Genomic DNA, 19,235 nt, shown 5'->3' on the forward strand with positions numbered 1-19,235 from the left:
GAGCAGCACGTGCTTTAATGTGCTGGTGAGGGAACCTGTCTGTAGAGATGCTTTTCATTTTATCCTTTGTCAGTCAGCAGATAATTTTTTTCTCTTTTCCAGTGTATTAGTTTCTAAGGTTCAGGCTCGTGGCTTGCCCTTAAGGCATCATTCCCTGATTCCCAGTCCCACCTGATATTTCTTTGGTTATGTTTCACCAATATCTTATGTGCTGGGGTCAGGCCTTTGTCAAACATTTGTGTCTGCTTTTTGCTTTCTAATTTTTCAACTTCTGTTTTTGGCTTTTGTGCCCGTTTAATTTGGCTTTGCTGGTCTGAAACTATTTTTGGTGGGCTCTTTACCTGGGATCATAATAGTGTTTCTTGCAGTTTACCTGTAATTTTCATCCAGCTTCAACTGTACACAGCAGTACCTTGTTTTTCCAAAATCTCTTATGTTCTGTCTCTTTGGCTCTTAACATGTGCCATTAAATAGGCAAATTCACCCTTTTAATGTGTTTTTTCATCATCTTGCAAGCATTCTTAAATCAAGCCTCACAGTATTTCTAGAACTTTCTGGAGTGTTGAAGAGAAGTGGTTTTCTGATGTGGGAAATTTGATATAATGACACTAAGAGTCATGAATAGCTTAAAGTGTATTCATGGATGTTAGGTACTTAGTCTAGCAATTTTTTTGAGAACACACGGGGAAGATTTATAATGAACTACTGAAAAATATAATGAATTAAACAGGTGCTTTTTAAATAGAGTCTTTTGGACATTGAAAAATTGGATGGATGTCCCATTTAAGAGTGATCTTTTCCCTGGAAGCCCACAATTTCATCATAATGACATGTCTGTTACGGGAATTAATGCTGAGGTCAAGTTATTATTGGTAATAACGGGGACAGTGAAATGTGCAAGTGCAGGCTGAGTCTGGCATTTATCACCAGTAACTTCCTTTCTCTGTTTGTCTGCATGTGCTTATCCAAAGGGATCCCTCCTCCTCGAGGAGTGCTGCTCTATGGCCCTCCAGGAACTGGGAAGACCATGATTGCCAAGGCCATCGCAAACGAGGTCGGCGCTCACGTTACTGTTATTAATGGCCCTGAAATAATAAGCAAGTAAGTCCATCCTCTTTATGTTCATAAATTCTGTATATATAGTAGCCCAAAATATGCCCTGGCATCTATCCATTGTGGAGAGATGTAGTATTTGCTCTGGGTTATCTGCCCAAAAGAGTCAAAAACAAATGGGGAAGGGTTCTCTCAAGTAGGGCTTGTGTTTCTCATATTAAAAGAGGTTTATTGGACTTGGCCAGGAAATTTGTGTAAGGCATGGACTGAATTAAAGAGGGGATTAAAACTGCATCTGCAGTTGCATGTAGGTTCGTTCTGCAACAAGAAGAGGAACTTGTCAGAGCATATTTGCAATAAAGGTGATACTGCATAGACTGATGCATCCAGAGAAGCAATTTTTTGTTGTTCTTCAAAAATGTAAATAAAATTGTTTCTCACACAGAAGAGAAGCAGTTCTCTTTAATTTGTTTTCTAGTTACTAGATGATTCTAACTTTGTCTGTGCCCCATTTCACCTTAATTTCCTGTCCTTGTGGAAATAAAGATTACTGTAGATTTGCCTGGACTTCAGGTCTTCAAAAGTGTGCGCTACGGCTTTTTATGACTCACGAGCAGTAATTTTCCAAGTTGTCTGGAAAAGACAAAAGCCCCAAGTTTTTTATTAAAATATTTTAATTCTCACAGGTTTTATGGGGAGTCTGAGTCGCGGTTACGTCAGATATTCGCTGAGGCTTCTCTCCGGTAAGTTCCTTTGGAGAATTTTATCTGTGGTATCAGTTCCACCCTTAATGTTTTTAAAAGAAAAATATTTGCAAGAATCTTTGAATTGTGACTTTTTTCATCCAGTGGTTTTTAAAAGGAAATAAATTTGTTTATGTAGAGCTTAGCTAGGAGGAAAGCAGTGAAACTCTAGGATGCCTGTTATATCCTTTTGGACACTGCCCTTTTTTAAGGGTATGTTAGGGATGGTGCCAGATCGTTCGACCTATGTCGTTAGTGCATCGCGTGCTTGTTTCAACAGATGGAAGCATGAGCCAGAGTTTCACCTGGATCCAGATTTTCCTCTCTCGTTTCTGGAGGCCAGCTCCAAATGGATCAGTGTTGGTACTGGATATAGCATGCCTCTGGTGGCATCTTGCCCAAATTTATTAGATCTGGCTAAGGCAGACTTTAGACTTCCATGTGGTTGGTGTTCATAGTACATTAGCAAAAGACTATTGCATACTGAAGGGATTAGTTGTCTAATATATTATTCATTTTAGTTTTCTCTTTGAGTAACACTATATTCAGGACTGAAACTTCCAGTTACCTAAAGGAGTGGGATGCTTGTTAGTTTTTGTAGGAACTGGACATTTTCTGTGAACAGCTTTGCTCTGCTTGAGTGCTTTAAATCTTCCCAAGCACCTTAACTTCTTTTTTCCCTTTATTTTTTTTTCCCTCCAGTCGCCCCTCAATTATATTTATAGATGAGTTGGATGCACTCTGTCCAAAGAGAGAAGGGGCTCAGAATGAAGTGGAAAAGAGAGTTGTTGCTTCATTGCTGACATTAATGGATGGCATTGGCTCAGTAAGTCAACTCTATTGAGGCAAATAATGTGCATGGGCAATCGCTGAACAAAACAGTATTTCTTCTACAGGGGGAGCCAATATTAGATGTATCACTTGTGGGGAAAGAAGACAGGTGAGACTTTATAGAGTAATCTAATGCTTTTTTGGATGCTAAGCAGAGGATGTAGGAGAGGAACGATAACTGTGAGTTTAAAAGAAAGTAGGTTTCTTCCATTCACTGCCTTTCCTTTGCCCTCTCTCCCTCTTGTAGTTTTGGAGATCAGACTGAAATTTCAGTAATAGCCCATCACTGAACTAAACCAGGTATTTTTAATTGCTCTGAAGTCAAAGTCATCCAAATACTTCTGGTCATATGTAGGCTGCATGATTAAAGGCAACAGCAACTATTTCAAAATTGCCAGAGCAGTATGTAGGGCATAAACAAAAGCCTAATAAAGACACAGTAAGTTTAATTGACTTGAGTAAATTATGGATTAAGCACAAAAAGTTTGGCAATCTCTCATCTATTATTTTATTATTATTAGCAGGAAAGATGAAAGAACTCTGTCCAGATTATGAAAATAAATTTCTTCTGTTTATATAATCTGCAAGTTTCTCATTATTTCCCTGCATGGCAGTTTGAGTTGCCCAGTCTGGAATTGTTCACAGGCAGAACATATTTTCTGGTGGCAAAGGCTAATGGATATTCTTCCTGGGAAAAGTGCTTCATTCACAAAAAGAGTATGACATTACAAGAGACCTCCTAGCTGATCCTGCCCCGTTGTAAAAGTGAAAAAGCAGAGCTTGAGGAAATTGATTAGGATTTTTGACCTTGCTTTTCCTACTGGACCTACAGGAAGCTTTATAACCTCCTGTCTTTGCTGGGTTTGATACCTGAACTGATTTGTTTCCCAGCCTTGTTTATTTCAAGGTCTGCTAATACCATTCTGTTCTTGTTCAAGCGCTGCATTTTAGCTTAAACACTTATTTTTCTCTCCTTGGTTCTTACTTTCTGATTCAGGAAAGCAGATTATTGGGGATTAAAGTGGGAGTGTCTCTTGTACTATCTGTACATGCATGTAGCCTGTAGTATTGCTAAATTGCAGTTGGGGATGGGTTGGTTGGGTTCACTTTTGGCGTACGTATTCTGAAAAGCTTGTTTTATTCCTTTAGAGCCAGCATTAGGATTTTAGTGTGTGTAATAGCTGGAAAAGTAAGCAAGAAGTATGTTTATAAGCTGTGTGACATTTAATTGTATTTTTAAAATAGTATCTTGCACTGTTTGATGCCTCCAGGAAGGCAGTGAAGGGCAGCTGTTGGTCCTTGGGGCCACCAATCGCCCTCATGCCCTGGATGCAGCACTGCGCAGGCCAGGGCGTTTCGATAAGGAGATAGAAATCGGAATTCCCAATGCCCAGGACCGTCTGGACATACTCCTGAAGCTTCTCAAGAAGGTTCCCCATTCGCTCACAGCAGAGCAGTTGGCACAGCTGGCTGACAGTGCACATGGGTATGTGGGTGCAGACTTGGCAGCCTTGTGCAAGGAAGCAGGTAAGACTTTGTTTATCTTATTTAGGGTATTACTTTACTGTTAGTGTCTTTATTAAGGGGAAAAAAAATCCACAGTCTGTACTAATGGCTTTTGAAAAAACAAGGTTTTATTAATTTTTGTGTCAAAGACAAGACAGCCAGGTATGAGATCTGAGGAACACCAGTCTACTGCTGGGCAGATCAGAAAAATTCTTTGAATATTAATAACTTTTAAAATCCAGTGTTACGATCAATAACCCTGGGGAATCCCCTATGCCATTTTTAGGATATTAGACAGCTTGCTCTCTCTCAGTAAACCAATGGTTTAGGGAGTTAGCTAACATCCCAAAGAGTTTTTCTACTCTCTAGCCTTGCACACAAAAATCCCAAGTCACTCTGGCTGCACAGCTTGCCCTGCAGGTCTGTGTTTCCAGGATGTGGAAGCTGTGTGCCTCAGTGGTGTTTCCTGTGTCTCCCTTCCATATTTTGTGCCCGTATTCCATTTCCTGCAGATGAGGAGCTCCTTGCAGGGGTGAGGGTGCTGTGTGCACCTGGCTCAGATTGTGCAGCAGAGCTGAGAGAGCTGCAGAGCACACCCTGAGCCAGGGGCTGGAACGTGGCCCTAGGCCTTGGGAACGGGCATAGCCCTGAAGAATTATCCATGCATCATGCAGCTAGGGTTCACTATGTTCCAGGGAATGCTTCAGCATGAGTTCACTTCTGTTTTCATTGGATGAAATTTTGCAAGTACGCTCTATCAGTTCCTAGGTTTTGCTAGAATGCGTCTGCGCTGTTTAAGTGTTGGAGCTTAAATCTGCCCATGAGCAGCCCTGTAAAACAGCCGAGTCAAAATATGACTCTCCAGCTCTGCTTATGCCTATTTGCTCCCTTGTGGTTCACAAGCAAGTTTGCTGCATGCGCTGGTTACTTTTATTTCCTTTGGCACTGGGACAGCTTCCTCTGGCAGTGGCACAGAGCATGGATAATTCTTGCATTGGAATTGACTGCGAAGATGACAGATGTTTTATTAGGGGTGATGGCACCTGGAACAGCAAGGATTTTACTTGCCAGCTTCCAGAATTTTTGAGGGATAGTTCTCAAATATGAATTTTTGGAGTTTTTATGGATCAAGAAGAAAAGAAATACATGAACACAGACTATTTGTTTTACAGTGCTCTTCTCTCGGCTTCAGTTGTGTTTTAAGCTCTGTTTTAAATTAGAAAACATTATTATTTTTTCCTGCTTATATATATTTGTTTTAAAAAAAGATAAACTCCCTTTTTATTTTCCTTCCCCTGTGTTTTTGGAAGCCTGTCAGTCTGCCTGTGTCTCAGTACTTGCATAGTAAACACTTAACTAATGTAATCTAAAGTTCTCAGTGAGAAGTGTTGTGGTTTCAATTCCAAACATGACCCAGCTGAGGCTTTACTCGTGCATGCGCAGATGGATTCTGGACACTTCATAATCCAGCTGTAAATAGATTATATTTACCTACTTCATGAGGACCTCTTAGAAAATAAATTTGGAATGTTGTGCAGGTTGAACACTATATAGGTAAAAAACTTTGGGCATCTACCTGTGGCTGATTGCAGGACATGGTGTTATCCGGGAGCTTTGCATCCAAAGCCAGTGGTGGGAATGAGGGAAGGAGGATATCTTCTTCCTATTGCTCTTCTTTGCTCAAGTTTGACTCCATGCTGTTAAATTTCCCTGTTGTTTGTTAACGCGGGGTGACCTCTGCTGGGGAAAATACAGTCCAGCGCCCTTAACTCCTTGCAGGCCATGTGAATTTTTCCTCTTGAAGAAGTTGCAGAAGCATGAGTCAGTCGAGCTATTACATAAACTGAAGTTAAGTTGCTCATCATTAAGGAACGTTCTTAGTTGGAGTCTAGTTTTTTTTCCAATTAAGCTTTTTTATCTGTTTTTTATATTGCATTTTCAACACCTGGTAAAATATTACTGCTTTCACTGGAGTTAAACTTAGCAAAGACTTTTATAATCTACTATTTCTCCTCAGTAGAGCAAGATTCCTTCATATGGAAAATTTTCCAGTGTTTTGTCTAGTTTTTTGTGTTGTTCCAAGATGCATGGCCTTCTATTGCTTCACTTCAGAAACTCTGCTGTGGGCCAAGCTAGCTTGCTGCCCAGGAATGCTCTCTGATATTCAGCCCAAGTTTTCCTTGTTTAGTTTTATCCCATTATTTCTATTTACATCCTTGTACAACACGTTTGCTCTCCCTCCTTAGTGTTTACACCCTTCAGATATCTCTAGGCTGGTCTCATGTCCCCTACCTCCTCATTCATTACTGGACCAAACTATAAATATTTAGCTCTTTTAATCTTTTCTCATAAATAAGTTCTTCCTGCCTTCCGAGAAATTGTGTTGATTTTCTCTGAACTGCCTCCAGTTTGTCAATAACCTTTTTGGTGATGTAGGGTTTAGGATTGAACATATTTCATATATATGTCTACATCACAGCATAAAACATGGTATAAACATATAGTTAATGTGACTAATGCACATTTCTAAATATCCAAAATGCTTTGTATTCAGACACTGTCTGAGTTAAGAATTCTTTCACAAATTTCAAGGTTATTTGTGCCACATTCAGACTTGATGTGTGTGTAAGTACAGGTGAAATGTGGAAACTAGCTTAGAAGAAGGATTTCAGAACTCAGGAATACATGTTCAGTTTTTGGCACAGGATTGCTGTTGCTTGCTGACTGTATTTCTGTTGTGGTCTGTGGGAGACTCTCAAGTCCTGCCATACCCCATTTATATCCTTGGGTTTGTGGCTGGAGAGACTGAAAGATTGCAAGCTAAATATGTTTATATTCTTAATACAAAGTTTAGATCATTTTCCAGAGGACTCATCTTTCCTTATCTTTCTACTTCAACTCTGTTTTTTTAACACATATATTGTGTATATACTGCTTATATAAACCAAGGGTGTAGTAATTAATGTAACATGGTAAATGTAGTATTTGTAGGGCTTTTGCATCTCTAGTTAGGTTTCCTGAGATACTTCATTGTAAAAGCTTTGATGTTTGCCTTCTATATAATTCTGAAGACCATTTGTTAATGAAAAGTAAATAACCATTATGGAATTAAACATATTCCATCTGTTTTTTTGGCAGAAGTTGTTTGTTTTCCAGTGCAGGATTTGCTTAGTGGTACTGCTGGGGTCAGACAGGCAAGTTTTGTGTTCTGTTCAGTAACTCTGCATTTTCACGGGAATTTTGAAGAAGTTTTGGGGCCTGTAATGTCCATTTTGTGCTGAATGTGTCCAGGCCCCCGTGTCTATGGTGTGTACAGATTTGTGGTGTGGTGTATGCAGGGATGGGCAGGTAGAGGAAAAGTGGACAAGAGACTTGGAGAATCTGTGCAGTGGGAGCTGGCCTTTCCCAAACAGGGCATTATGGCCAAAACCTGTGGCACCTTTATATGGAGATGTGCTTATAATAATCAACTAAGAGTGTTTTTATTTTATCTGCTGAATTTTTAAAGTATTAGTGGATTTTTCTCCTTTTCCTCTACTGAAGATACAGTTCTAGCCTCTCAAAAAATGAAACCACAAAACTGTGATTTTTATAGGATATCTACATGTCCAAGGTTACAGTATCTGTAGTGACTGCACTGGAGATATTAAGATTTGCTGTGATTTCCACAATTAGCTGATGCTTTCATGAAGTTAACAGCCAAGTGTGGAAAACCTGCAGATTTCATGTTAGGCACTGGGCCACATCCCATGGACATCAACTTGCAGTGTGCTACTCTTGGTAGACTCCTGAGGACTTGGGTACCATCCAAGGGATTCACGCACAGAGAATTCTTGACAAGAAAAGGGCTTAGTTATGTGTGTAGCTGAGAAAATCATATTCTTCAGGCTGGAAGAGGTCTACTGTATCCTAAATTATTTAGTAGACTGGTTTTAGTGTGAACAGCTGCCTTCTGAATTATTTTATCTCAAGCAGAGGAGTGTATAGGAGATAGACTGCCATATCCTTGCATGTAATGTCAGTGTTTGTATGCCCTTGAGATCTTGTCTCTTCTCCTTTATTTAATTTGCCACGTGGTCTTTTATTAATTCCCAAAAAAATTTATAATGGTTTTAATTTATTAGCAAAGATAAGCACTGTACTTCTTTTTAAAAAAAACCAAAACATATGAAATGTTAATTATGTAGCAGGGACATGAATGGTATAAACTGTACTGAATGTTAGAAGATGCTTAGCAACAAAGGTTTCCAAATATAGCAATTTATTATAAACTTATCCTTCTATGGCTGCCTGTAGCATTTCAAGAGGGTGAATATAAATATAGCTTGATTTCTTCAAGGAGTGGGTTCAGTCATATTGTTTACAGAGAAAGGAAGTATTTGCTTTGTGACTCTTAGAATTTATCTTGAACATCCTTGTTCATTACACATCATTTCAGTGTGCTGATATAAAACACTTGGGCTGTGATAAGATAGCATCATGAGGAGAGGAAGAACAAATGGCTTTGTTTAAATAGTGGTCTTTCTGGCAAGAACATTGATATGCTTCCAGTAAGGATGCTGCAACCACTGAGACTTTGAGACTTCTGTAAAAGAGGCACTGGTGGCTTTGTTTTGCATTAGAAGTTTTTAAATTGCCTGGAAAAGGTATCACCCTGCTTAGCCTTTAGGATTAGAATGGTTTACTGGTTTAAGATGTCTGTTACAAAAAAAAAAAAAATCGTAGAGAAATAAGGGATTGAGATGCATCTTTGACCAGAATGAGTCAGCATGACTCTCCTGAATCTGTGAAGCCACTTGCATAGGCATGTCATAATGGTCTGTTGTCTTGTTCTCATAATTTTGAGACCTGTTGTTTGGAGATCTTATTGTCTGTGCTGTTCATTTGCCCCTTTAATTACCCCTGCATTCTGATGAATAATACAGGATGGAGAGGCTTTATGCTGCTTAATCTATAGCTCTGTATATTGATTTTATGTGGATAGCAGATCTGTAAAGGTGTAATTTATTTAGGAGGATACTGTACCTGGCTTTTTGTTGGAGCTGAGAAACTTCCTGCTGTATCTTCTACACCCTGAAGCAGAATTTCTGCAATCCCCTTGCATTAAAAGTAAGAATTAAAAAACAATAATAATTGAAGGGCTGTCTCTTAGAATTTTTCTGGTTTTCCCTGTAATTGACAGGGAAGTGAATTCCCCTGAAGCCCAGGAATGTCTCTTTGTTAGACCTATGTAGTTTCCCCCCAGCTCCTGCAGTTGTGGTAGCCTGGCCACCTGCAGGAAACATGAGCCGTGTGGGCTAATGTGATTAACAGTGAGGCTCTGTGCACCCCGAGGAGCAGCCCCTGACTGCTCTTTCAACCAGACAAATGCTGCCTTCAATCCGTGCCTTCCCAGCCTCCTATCTCCAGTCGAGCTCTTCCTTTCAGCTCAGGCACAGCCCTGATGAAACAGCCCAGTGTTAGGGCATCAAGAATATCATTCCTTTCTTTAAGCCATAAAAATTCAGTCTGAACCTTTCCCAGCACGGTCTGCACCCGGGTTCTACTGGGGGTGTGCAACAAATGTGGATATTTTTTTTGGATTGTAATCCTAAATGTAGCAATGTGGGTTTGAGACAGTGTTGGAAATGCAGATTTTGACAGAGGCAGTTGATGACCAAGGCAATGGGCTTGTTTGTTTCTCAGGGTGGTTTTGCTTTGCTTTCAAATTAACTGACTGCAGTTACAGATTTGAAAGGGGAAGCGCTGCTTGACACGCTGTAATTATTTTATTCCCTTATGGAAAGTGACTGAAAATACCATGTCTGTGTTGTTACTTATTTATTAGTAGCAGGGACAAATATTGAAGCTATGCTGTTGCAAACAATCTGCTATTGCATTGTCTAACTGAGTACTGGTTCCCATGTGACGCTCAAAATGAGGTGGGAAAGGCTGCTTGCCTTTTTGTGAAAAGGTCATGTAGAAGATGTGGGAGTTTGGGGAATATTAATAACATATCTAGTCAGATGGTCAATACAAAAAAAATGTGTTATGAAATTTTTGCAGAAAGGACAGAATATTGGATTTTGAAATACACTGAAAAGCACAGACATAATACAAAAGTAAAGCTACAAATGAATTTTTGGACTGGGACAACTGAGTTTTCTGACACGGTGTTCCATCACTCTAATTTATGGTGTAAGGAGGGCAAGAAACTCCAATCCCCATCTTCAGTGTCCATGAGTTTTAAGTTAATGCTGCGTTCTGTGGTGTTGAAGTTGGGTCCGTGAAGCAGAGGGTGTTTCTAAACCAAAGCAATTGGCCGAGCAGCTTGGCAGTAAATGGGCCCTTGCTTGCACACACACATAGCAAAGCAGTGTGGCTTTTTTGGCCTCTGATTGGAACACGTGTTTTGGGATTGCTTCTTCGAGCAGCAGCTCAGAGTGGTGGCTTTTGTGCAGAAGTGGCTACATGGGGCTGCTGCCTCTCTGAAGCAATGCTGGTGCATGTTGTGTTGGTTTTTGGAGTTATTTTTTTCTTGTAGAAAGTCTTTGCCCATTTTTTTTGTTTGTTTTCTCATGGTACTTGATTTTTGTTTTTGCACGAGGAACATTGCACTGACTGCAGTCAGGGCATGTGAACTTTTGGTTTTCATCATAACTCATTTTAAGTGTGTGTTTATCCAAAACTTGCAGCTAATTGGATGACGGGATTGCTGACTTCATGCACACAGTTGTGGGTTGAGTACTTAATAATCTGTTTAAAGCACATCCCATTCTGTCTACTGATATTTATATAAGCAGGAAATAAGGATTATTTTTCAGAGGAGTTGATCAATAACTGTAGCTAATACTTTAAATGAACCTTCTTGGCTGATAAGGCACCGTGTTCTTGCTTCTGCAGCTTGAGTGGTATGGAAGAAATGATACTACTCATGTGTGGCAATGGAGTTAGCAGTAGGCATTTGTACGTAGAATGATTAGCTACTATTGGGGGACAGAGCTTAAAGGTTTTCAGGCAGAGTTTTTGTAAGTCTCCTGACTTTAATTTTTAGCCGTATCCCTTGCCAACATTCCTAATTACAATTAGACTGGGCATTTAGCCACTAGCTCTTTTGCTTCTTGTCTTTCTGCCCTTGCTGTTCTGGTAGCCTGGCAGTCCTTGTTTTTCTCCTCACGCATGTGTGACCACCCTTAGCGTAGGTACAGTTATGTCTGGGAGCAGGCTCGGAACAGGCAGTCTGGTATTCCTTATTTCCCTCCGTTGTCACGGTGTTGGGATAAATGACGTGTGTACTTGATCTGTGAATAAACTGTTTCCTCTACGAAAGAAGTTCTGAAAATGTAGTTCCTCCTTCCTTCCTCCCTTCCTCCCTTCCTTCCCCTCCCATCGCACCTCTCAGCAGCTTTCAGGGAGCTCCACAGACATGTTCCAGCAAATGCCAGGGCCCTTGAGGAAGGACTATAAATCATGGATATAATCCCTATAGTGGGTTAGTGCTCAGGTTAGGCCAGTGAATTTGTAATGTTATGGTTACAAGGGATTTAAGGGCATTATCTTTCCTGTGCAAACAGTGCATGAAAGTTCTTCAGGGATTTTTCCCATATAGCTCTGGCAGCTAAAGACAGATTGCAGAGTATGGTTTTGAGAGCAAAAGTCAAGGTTTATGCTTCCTGATTTTTTTTTTTTCCCCAAATAAGCATGAATTCTATATACAGGTTAAATTAAAAAAAGAAAGTTTAAAATATATTTATAAACTGACTTTAAGTTATATGAAATGCTTTTTCTGTGCATAAACCTATTAAATTTTGAAGTGTAGTATGTAAAGATCTAGAAGTAGAGGAATATACCCCCTCCAGTGCCATAAGAAAGCTGGGATCTTACCCATCCATGCCCCTCTGTTGAGTGTTCCACTGCCAGCCACGTGGTAGAGGATCACATTGGGTCTGACAGCTGTCACTGTCAAGGAGAAATAGTGTGTGTCTTCTGGGTTTGTCCAGAAGAATTTGGGAGGGAAATGCCAGATTAGCAGAGAAGGAAGAAACATTTCCTTACGTAAACAACTTTACAAGAAGATAATAATTTCTTTGAAGCTACTTACAAATTGTGGTATTGGGATTCTGGTAGAGTAAGTCCAGACAGGATGGATTTGCAAAAGGAATAGCTGATGGGCAGTAAAAGATGCACGAGTAACAATTTTGTTTGGTTCAGTTTATTTCCTCAAGTGCTGTGTATATATTCTGTTTTGGAAACCTAAAGTATATATGTTGGTCATTCTGAGTGGCTGCTTCCTATTATTTACAGTGGTGTATAATTATACACAGACTCTGACAAATATAGCAGTGTCGTATGGTCTTTTTTTAGGCTCAGATATTTGTTATTATGACCTAATGTGCCAAAACTTAGCCAAGCTATGAGCAAGAAAATCTTACAGGCAAACAATGCTATTGACGTTGTGCATAGCTTGGTACCATCTATACCAGGACAGGGCATTCTGCTGGGTTTTTTCCCCTCTGTCCACTTGGTTTCCTCTGTTCTAGACAGACAGGATGAGTTGGTGAGGTAGAGCACACTGTTGCTGGGCTGGAACAAACTGTTTATTTTCCATTGTTTGTAATCATGCATGCCTTATTATGCTGCTTTCTTTTCTTTTCCTTTTTATTTTTTTTTTTAACCAGGATTTTCCATTTCTACTTCACTGAGGATCAGTGTTGTTCACTAGCCCTGTGCTAGATATAGGTATCCTGTGCCTGTGTGAACAGTCCCACTGACCCTTCAGCAGGATAACTGCATCTCAGTCCTTCCTCCCCTCATGCAGGACTGGAATAAAACAGGGAAAACCCACTTGCCGACTTCTGAGCCCCCCCAGGCACTGCCAAAAGGATCACTGATACTCATTAGCCCTTAAGAAGGGAGTAATGTCTGAAAAGGAGCAAGCAGAGCTGCAACAAGTGCTGTGCTCAGAGTCAGTTCACAGCAATGACATTATGCTCAACCCAAAACATTCCCACGTGAAAGACACCCAGGAGGTGCCTGATGTTTTCTGAGGAGTTCCTGTTTGTATCTGCATTGTAACTTGTGTAGGGATGAACGTGGGTTTGCTGTAGGGTTCCACCTCGTTTGCCTCTGCACTGCTTCTGGCAGCAGGGTTTGCATCCTACCCTGCATTGCCTTACGTTAAATCCATCTTTCAGTGTCTTGAGACAAGGATGTGTTTTTCTGCCTCTGGCAAGCCACTGGCTGTATCTTTCTCCTGTTACTGAGGCTCCCCCTCCCCGCCCCTCTTGTTAGAGGTCAATCTGAAGTGCAGGAAAGAATGATTATGATAACAGGAGGAAACAGGAAGAATCATGCTTTCTTTTTCAATCTGTTTTTTATTATTGTTTTAATGTAAAACATTGTTTCAATTAAATGCTGACCTGTGCAGTGGCGTGTGCGTGCACATGCTGAAATGAATTCCGGCTTTGTTTGGAAAGCTGTGACCTCTTTATTCCTGTTCTGGATCAAGGCTGTTGCCTTTCAAATCCTCTGCTGAGGACTAAAATTTCACTCATACTCCTCGTAGCACTGGCAGTAACAAACCTTAAGAGCACTGGTATCCTTGGGCATTTTTATTTGCTGTTCTCTCTCAATTTTTAAAATAAGTGTGTTTGGTTTTAAGACTTACTCATGTCATGGAAAAAAAGATAACCATGACACATTTAAAATGCATCAAAGAGTGTTGGGCTACACTGGCACTTGGTGGAGCAGATAAGTATAGAAATGAGCAGATATCTTTATCAATAACTTGCTTTCTCTAGGCCTTAATTTCATGTGATGTTATTTACTTGCATTTTTTTAAACTGTGATTCCTGTGTGAATTGGCTGCCCTGAAAGAAAATATAAGACTGAACCCCAGTGCCTGCTTCCACCCCAAAAAGTCTTAGCTGCAGTGACGTGGAATAATATGTCAAGTTTATTTGTTTGGATGTAAATTTGAAATTTGGGGGATGAATCTATGTTGTCTCACTTAAATTGTTTTTTTTTTTTGTTTTTTTCTTAAAATGAACTCCTTCAGAGGAAGGAAGGAGAGGGTGAAGAATAGCAATGAAAATTGTCTGGGTTGTTAAAATGAGTCAGTTTATTTTTTGCTTGTTCTCTGGTGACCAGATTTTCGTTTTTCTCCTTGGCCTCATGGAATGTTTTTATTTATGTATCTTATTAGTTTTGGATGTTCTGTACAAGGGGAAACCTGAATTACAAACTTTTTTTCTCTCTGTTATTGTATTAAGAGCCTGGGTATTGGATGCAGGTGCTCCGACTCTGCCGTAATTGGCACTTTATGGAGAGACACCAGCTGTACTGCTTCACAGGGGACATATTATATCTCTTCACACGTTGTATATATTGTAGGAAATACAGAATTCCTGTCATTGTCAGAAACTTTGCATGTCTGTGTCTACCAGTGCCTCTGCAGTAAAAAAAGACAACAATCTGCTGAAAGTTAAAACCACGTCTATTTTCAGAAATGGCTTATCCCTTTTATTGTCCTTTCATGTAGCACTAATTGATGTTTTGTTTGGTTAAATATAGAAGAGACTTAACAAATGTTTGTCTTTTTTTGGTCATGCAAGGTGAACTGGTGGGGTATGAACTGCCTCATTTGTTTTGGAACACATGGCAACAGATACCGCATATCTGGATGTGTGTATACCTGTATATAAAATTATACTCATCATGTAATAGTATACAAAAAAAAAAATTTAACATTTTCAGTCACAGAACAGGGTTGGAAGCAGAAGCAATAAAACCCTAAATTATATTAGGCTTTAAAAGGCATAATTATACAGTGGGGAAACCATCCTGCTTCTGGGCATCTTACACAACGGGGGCTGCAGTTGCTCTCTGGGGAATGCCTGGGAGATGCCAACAGTACCGCTCAGTCCTGCCCGAGGAATAGTGATGTATTGATGTGTGAGTAGGTGGGACTTGTGTGGCTTTTGAGGGATTGATTTATAGGAGGAAACTAGGAATTAGTATCAAGATTTATGGATACTGTATGTGAGTGATTTGTCCAAACAAAGGAGAGGGTAACTGCCTGCATTTGGAAAGTGTGATTGCTGAAGGGAACAAATAACTATTGAGTGTCACAGGGAATGTTTGTTCCATATCAAGAAAAATGCAGGTGTCTGGCATCTTGCTACATGGAAAAATAGGGTTCCAATGGAAGTTAAAGCAATCTCATCAGGCTGTTTTAAAAGTTTTGAAGATACTGTCCTGATAATAGAGAAGTGGGCAAGGTTGGGGATGTCTTGTGAGCTGATTTAACGTGTTCTTAAATGTTCATTGTCCTTGCTCCTCTGTGGTTTAGAAATGTGTTCAGATCACTGTATGGACATTTGGATGTTTTGCCCTGCTAGCTTTACATCTGGGAACATGGGAACAAAGCTTGTTCCATTCTGTCTTTTAGAGCAGATATGGTTTATATTCTATCTGTGGCTGTCAAATCCCCTTTTTTGTGCTCTCTCATCAGAAGTGTCTTGCATGTTCTTTGACATAGTTCAGGCCCAGCACTGAGACACTCTTTTGAACATAATTTCCTTTCCAGTGCTGCAGTGTGTTTGTGTGTGGTAGACTCTGTTTGGGAACAAGCCTACCTATTTCCATGTTTTTTTGTTTTGCTAGGTTTGTACGCCCTGCGGAGAGCGCTGGGGAAGAGGCCCAACCTGTTGGACACCGAGGTGGTTGGGTCAGTGATGATTGCTTTCAATGACTTCCTGCAGGGGATGAATGATGTCAGGCCCAGTGCCATGAGGGAGGTGGCAATTGATGTGCCAAAAGTAAGTTGTTTTGTGCAATGCTGTGGCAACATTGTCAGAGCCATGTTAAGAGAGGAATTTTATGGAGTGGAAGCCTCAAGTTACTGGTTAATGTTGTGCACTATCTTTCTGTTTGTGTGTTTATTTAATTATAATTTTGAAGAACCATTTGCAGAAGCTTAAGTTCCTAATGCTTCAGGAAGAGTTTGTAGTGCAGGAGCATATCTCCTGATCTGTGGTTTTATATGCTGAGTGGCTTAATGGAGTATACATCTTCAGATATATGTTCAAGGAAGGTCCTAAACAACTGTGGAGCCTTTTGGGAAGCAGACACAAACTAAAGCAATAAACTACTGTTAGCATTTGTAACCACAGTGTGTTGAAACCAAACTGTGAAGAGTTTGCTCTGATTTTTATGTGAATGTGGCCTGAATGTCCTCATATGGTTTTAAGTGAAGGCAGAAGTCAGTGCTGTAGTCAGATTATCACTGCCAAGCATTCACCTGTCAGTGACTGTCATTATATGAACAGTTCATTTGGTGGTGCCAGTTTCATCTTTACCCTGCTCACTGCCCTCTTAATTACATATTATAGCAGTTTAGTAGCTGACCCAACATAAATTGGGCTGGGGAACTGATCTGGTTTAAGGCAACTCTGATCTATGTTAAGAAGATTGAGCAAAAGAATTTTGTATTTTATCTGACTAAATCCTGATTATGTGAGCAGTTGTGCTGGTGTTTCTCAGCAGCTCCCCAAGCCCTAGAAGAAAACATTTATGTTTCATTGCATGAAAATGAGTCATTTGGGAATTAGATTGCATAACTGTAGACCCTTATTCCCAACTTATAGGAATGGGAAATAAAATCTGTGAACCGGATGCTGCACGCAGCCAGCTCGGATGTCACACTTGGCTTGTTAAGAGTCCATGCTGTGCAGAGTGGAATTGCCTGGGCTGGCTCCAGACAGCTTTTCCTGGAAATGGTGTCGTGGCACCAATATCCTCAAGGCTAAGTGGTTCTGCTGAGAGCCAGAGTTACTGATTCTTGCCTTGCTCATTGTGCTACTGGCTCGTGGGCTCAGGTTGTTATCCCTGTGCTGTGCCTCTCAGGCACACCAGCCCCTTTGGAGCCAGGTGGAATGCTGCTGAATGGCACAATACAGGCAGGTAGAAGCAAGGTCTTGAGGTACTGCAGGAAGTCTGTTCTCAGTCCTGGTCAACCTACTCCTCAGGCTCCTGTGTCCACTAAACCATCTTGCCGGTGGCTTCCTTCACTGTCATTTGATTTTTTTTGATAAACACCCACTGAGTCGTTGGAATACTACTGCAATTCATTCCTTTAGTAACAACATAGTGGAGATTTGTTTTTGTGCTGACAGGACCTGCATTTCCACAAAGTAATGCATATTCTCTAATGATGTAGGGTAAATTTCAAACCATCTGCTTGGTGCCTGGGTGAGTTTAAAGTAGAACTCAAAAGTACTGGGTGCAACAGATTTTGTGTCCTCCCATATCACCTACCAAAGGAAGGGATTTTGGAACTAGATGATCTTTAGGGTCCATTCCATCTCAAAACATTCTGTGAATGCTATAATCTAAAAAATCCTTGCGAAAAATAACTTCAAACACTACATAAATCATAAGATGTGAGATTTTTTCACAAAGAGAAGACAGGAATTTGAGCTACATTAATAATACCAGCTTTTCAGCTTTAGCTTTTTATTGCAGGTATATACTCACTTGGCAGCCCCCTTGGTGTGGATGGGACTTTTGGCCTCTGTAGTAACTTAAAAGTAAAACCATTGACATACATGAGATTTTTTTGACTTATAGCTTCATTTTTCAGATGGTGGGGCTTCTTCATATTTCACTGCTTTGCAGTAGCCACATGCCAATCAAATGACAAGTGTTCAAAGTAACTTCTGAATAAAGCCACAAGTCCTTCCTCTTGTGTCTGGATTGTGTGTTGGCTGTGACCAAGGCAAATGTAAAATCCTTGCTGCCTGGTTCTGTGTGCATCTTGCCTTCCATTTTTACAGAGCCTTTTTTGAACTTTGATGTGTGTTATAACCTTTTTAGAAAGCTGCTTTTTCTGCAGCAGGAATTCAGGAGAGAGGGGATGCACATTATAAATCAGGAAGTTAATACTGCTGTTCTTTGGAGAGTTGCACTGCAGTTGCCGTTCCTCCATCTCCTATGGGTTTTTCTGAAACTTTTTTTCACAGAGTGCTGTGCGTTTTGCTTGCCTCTTTCACTCCCTTTACTGTAATTCAACACTCAGATTTGTGTCTTTGCAGCCAAAAAGTTCTGGATGAGACATCCTTTGCCTGTCTGCTTTATTTCTTTATTACTGGTGCTTAATAACCTCTGGGGAGCTGCTGCTCTGCATTGAGCTCTGAGCTCTGTTGACCTGGGGAGAGCTAAAGATTACAGCAGTAATGAAATCTTGGTGTCTTACACGCTGTAGCAGAGAGCTGGCTTTGTATGTGTGAGCCCAGCCCCAAGGCTAATCTTTAAAGCCATTTCCACAGTGACAGAACATCACACCTCATTGCTGGTGCTGCAAGACTTCTCCTTTGAGTTCCTGTGCAGGTGAGAGCAGTGTAAATATTGCTGGTGGACTGTTCCCCCCCGCCCCCACACACACTTAGCTCTCTCCTTTTGAAATGAGGAAATACAAATTTGTTCTGCTTAGAACTTCACCAGAATGTGAAGGTAGAGGTTTATTAGCTATTTTTGCTTTTAATACTTTTGCCTCACCAATTCTACACCTTTCACTGTAGGAATTTAAAATGTAAGCAAAGTCAGAATAAGTCTCCAGATTGCTGGAAACAACCTTCATGTAAGGTGGCCCTACTTCACCTTTTCTATACAATCCTGTCACTTGTGCTGGTGTTAAATTACATGTAGTGGGTCTAAAAAAAATCACTTGAATAATGCCTCAGAAGGCTTACACAATAGACTGAATATTGGCAGAGGGTAAAAGACTGAATATTTAAGAGGGTAAAAATAACATTTAAGTGTTTTCTCCCTGGCTTTTTATATGTATGTGAGGTACTGCTAATAGATCTTGCTGAAAGTTATAGGGAATTCCTGATGGCCTAATTAATTTTAAGATGTTCTTGTTCATGTTTGTCAAAATCTTTGTCTAGATAGAAAGACATGATGATAGGAATGACTAGTCCGTGCTTTACCAGGTATGAGTAAGGATTGATCTTGAAAGAAGGAGAAAAAGCCTATGTTTTCTTCTTCCTTAAAAAAAGTTGCCTAAGAGTGCCAAGATTTAGTTCTGTGCAGTTTACAAAGCTCCTAGATAGAATCAGGGGT

General features: G+C 40.3%; 1 protein-coding gene across 1 annotated transcript in view; it reads left to right on the forward strand.

Moving 5' to 3' along the window:
- The window catches only part of AFG2A (AFG2 AAA ATPase homolog A), a gene marked incomplete at its 5' end in the record, with an annotated part of 163,604 nt that overhangs the window by 4,513 nt on the left and 139,856 nt on the right, over positions 1–19,235 (forward strand). The window contains 5 exons of the mRNA XM_082282222.1: positions 972–1,101; positions 1,740–1,796; positions 2,499–2,622; positions 3,899–4,154; positions 15,777–15,931. Coding sequence (XP_082138348.1) covers positions 972–1,101; positions 1,740–1,796; positions 2,499–2,622; positions 3,899–4,154; positions 15,777–15,931 — 722 coding nt within the window. The remainder of the gene's footprint in view (positions 1–971; positions 1,102–1,739; positions 1,797–2,498; positions 2,623–3,898; positions 4,155–15,776; positions 15,932–19,235) is intronic.

The sequence above is a fragment of the Coloeus monedula genome (assembly GCF_965178545.1).
Source record: "Coloeus monedula genome assembly, chromosome: 5".
Taxonomy (NCBI): domain Eukaryota; kingdom Metazoa; phylum Chordata; class Aves; order Passeriformes; family Corvidae; genus Coloeus; species Coloeus monedula.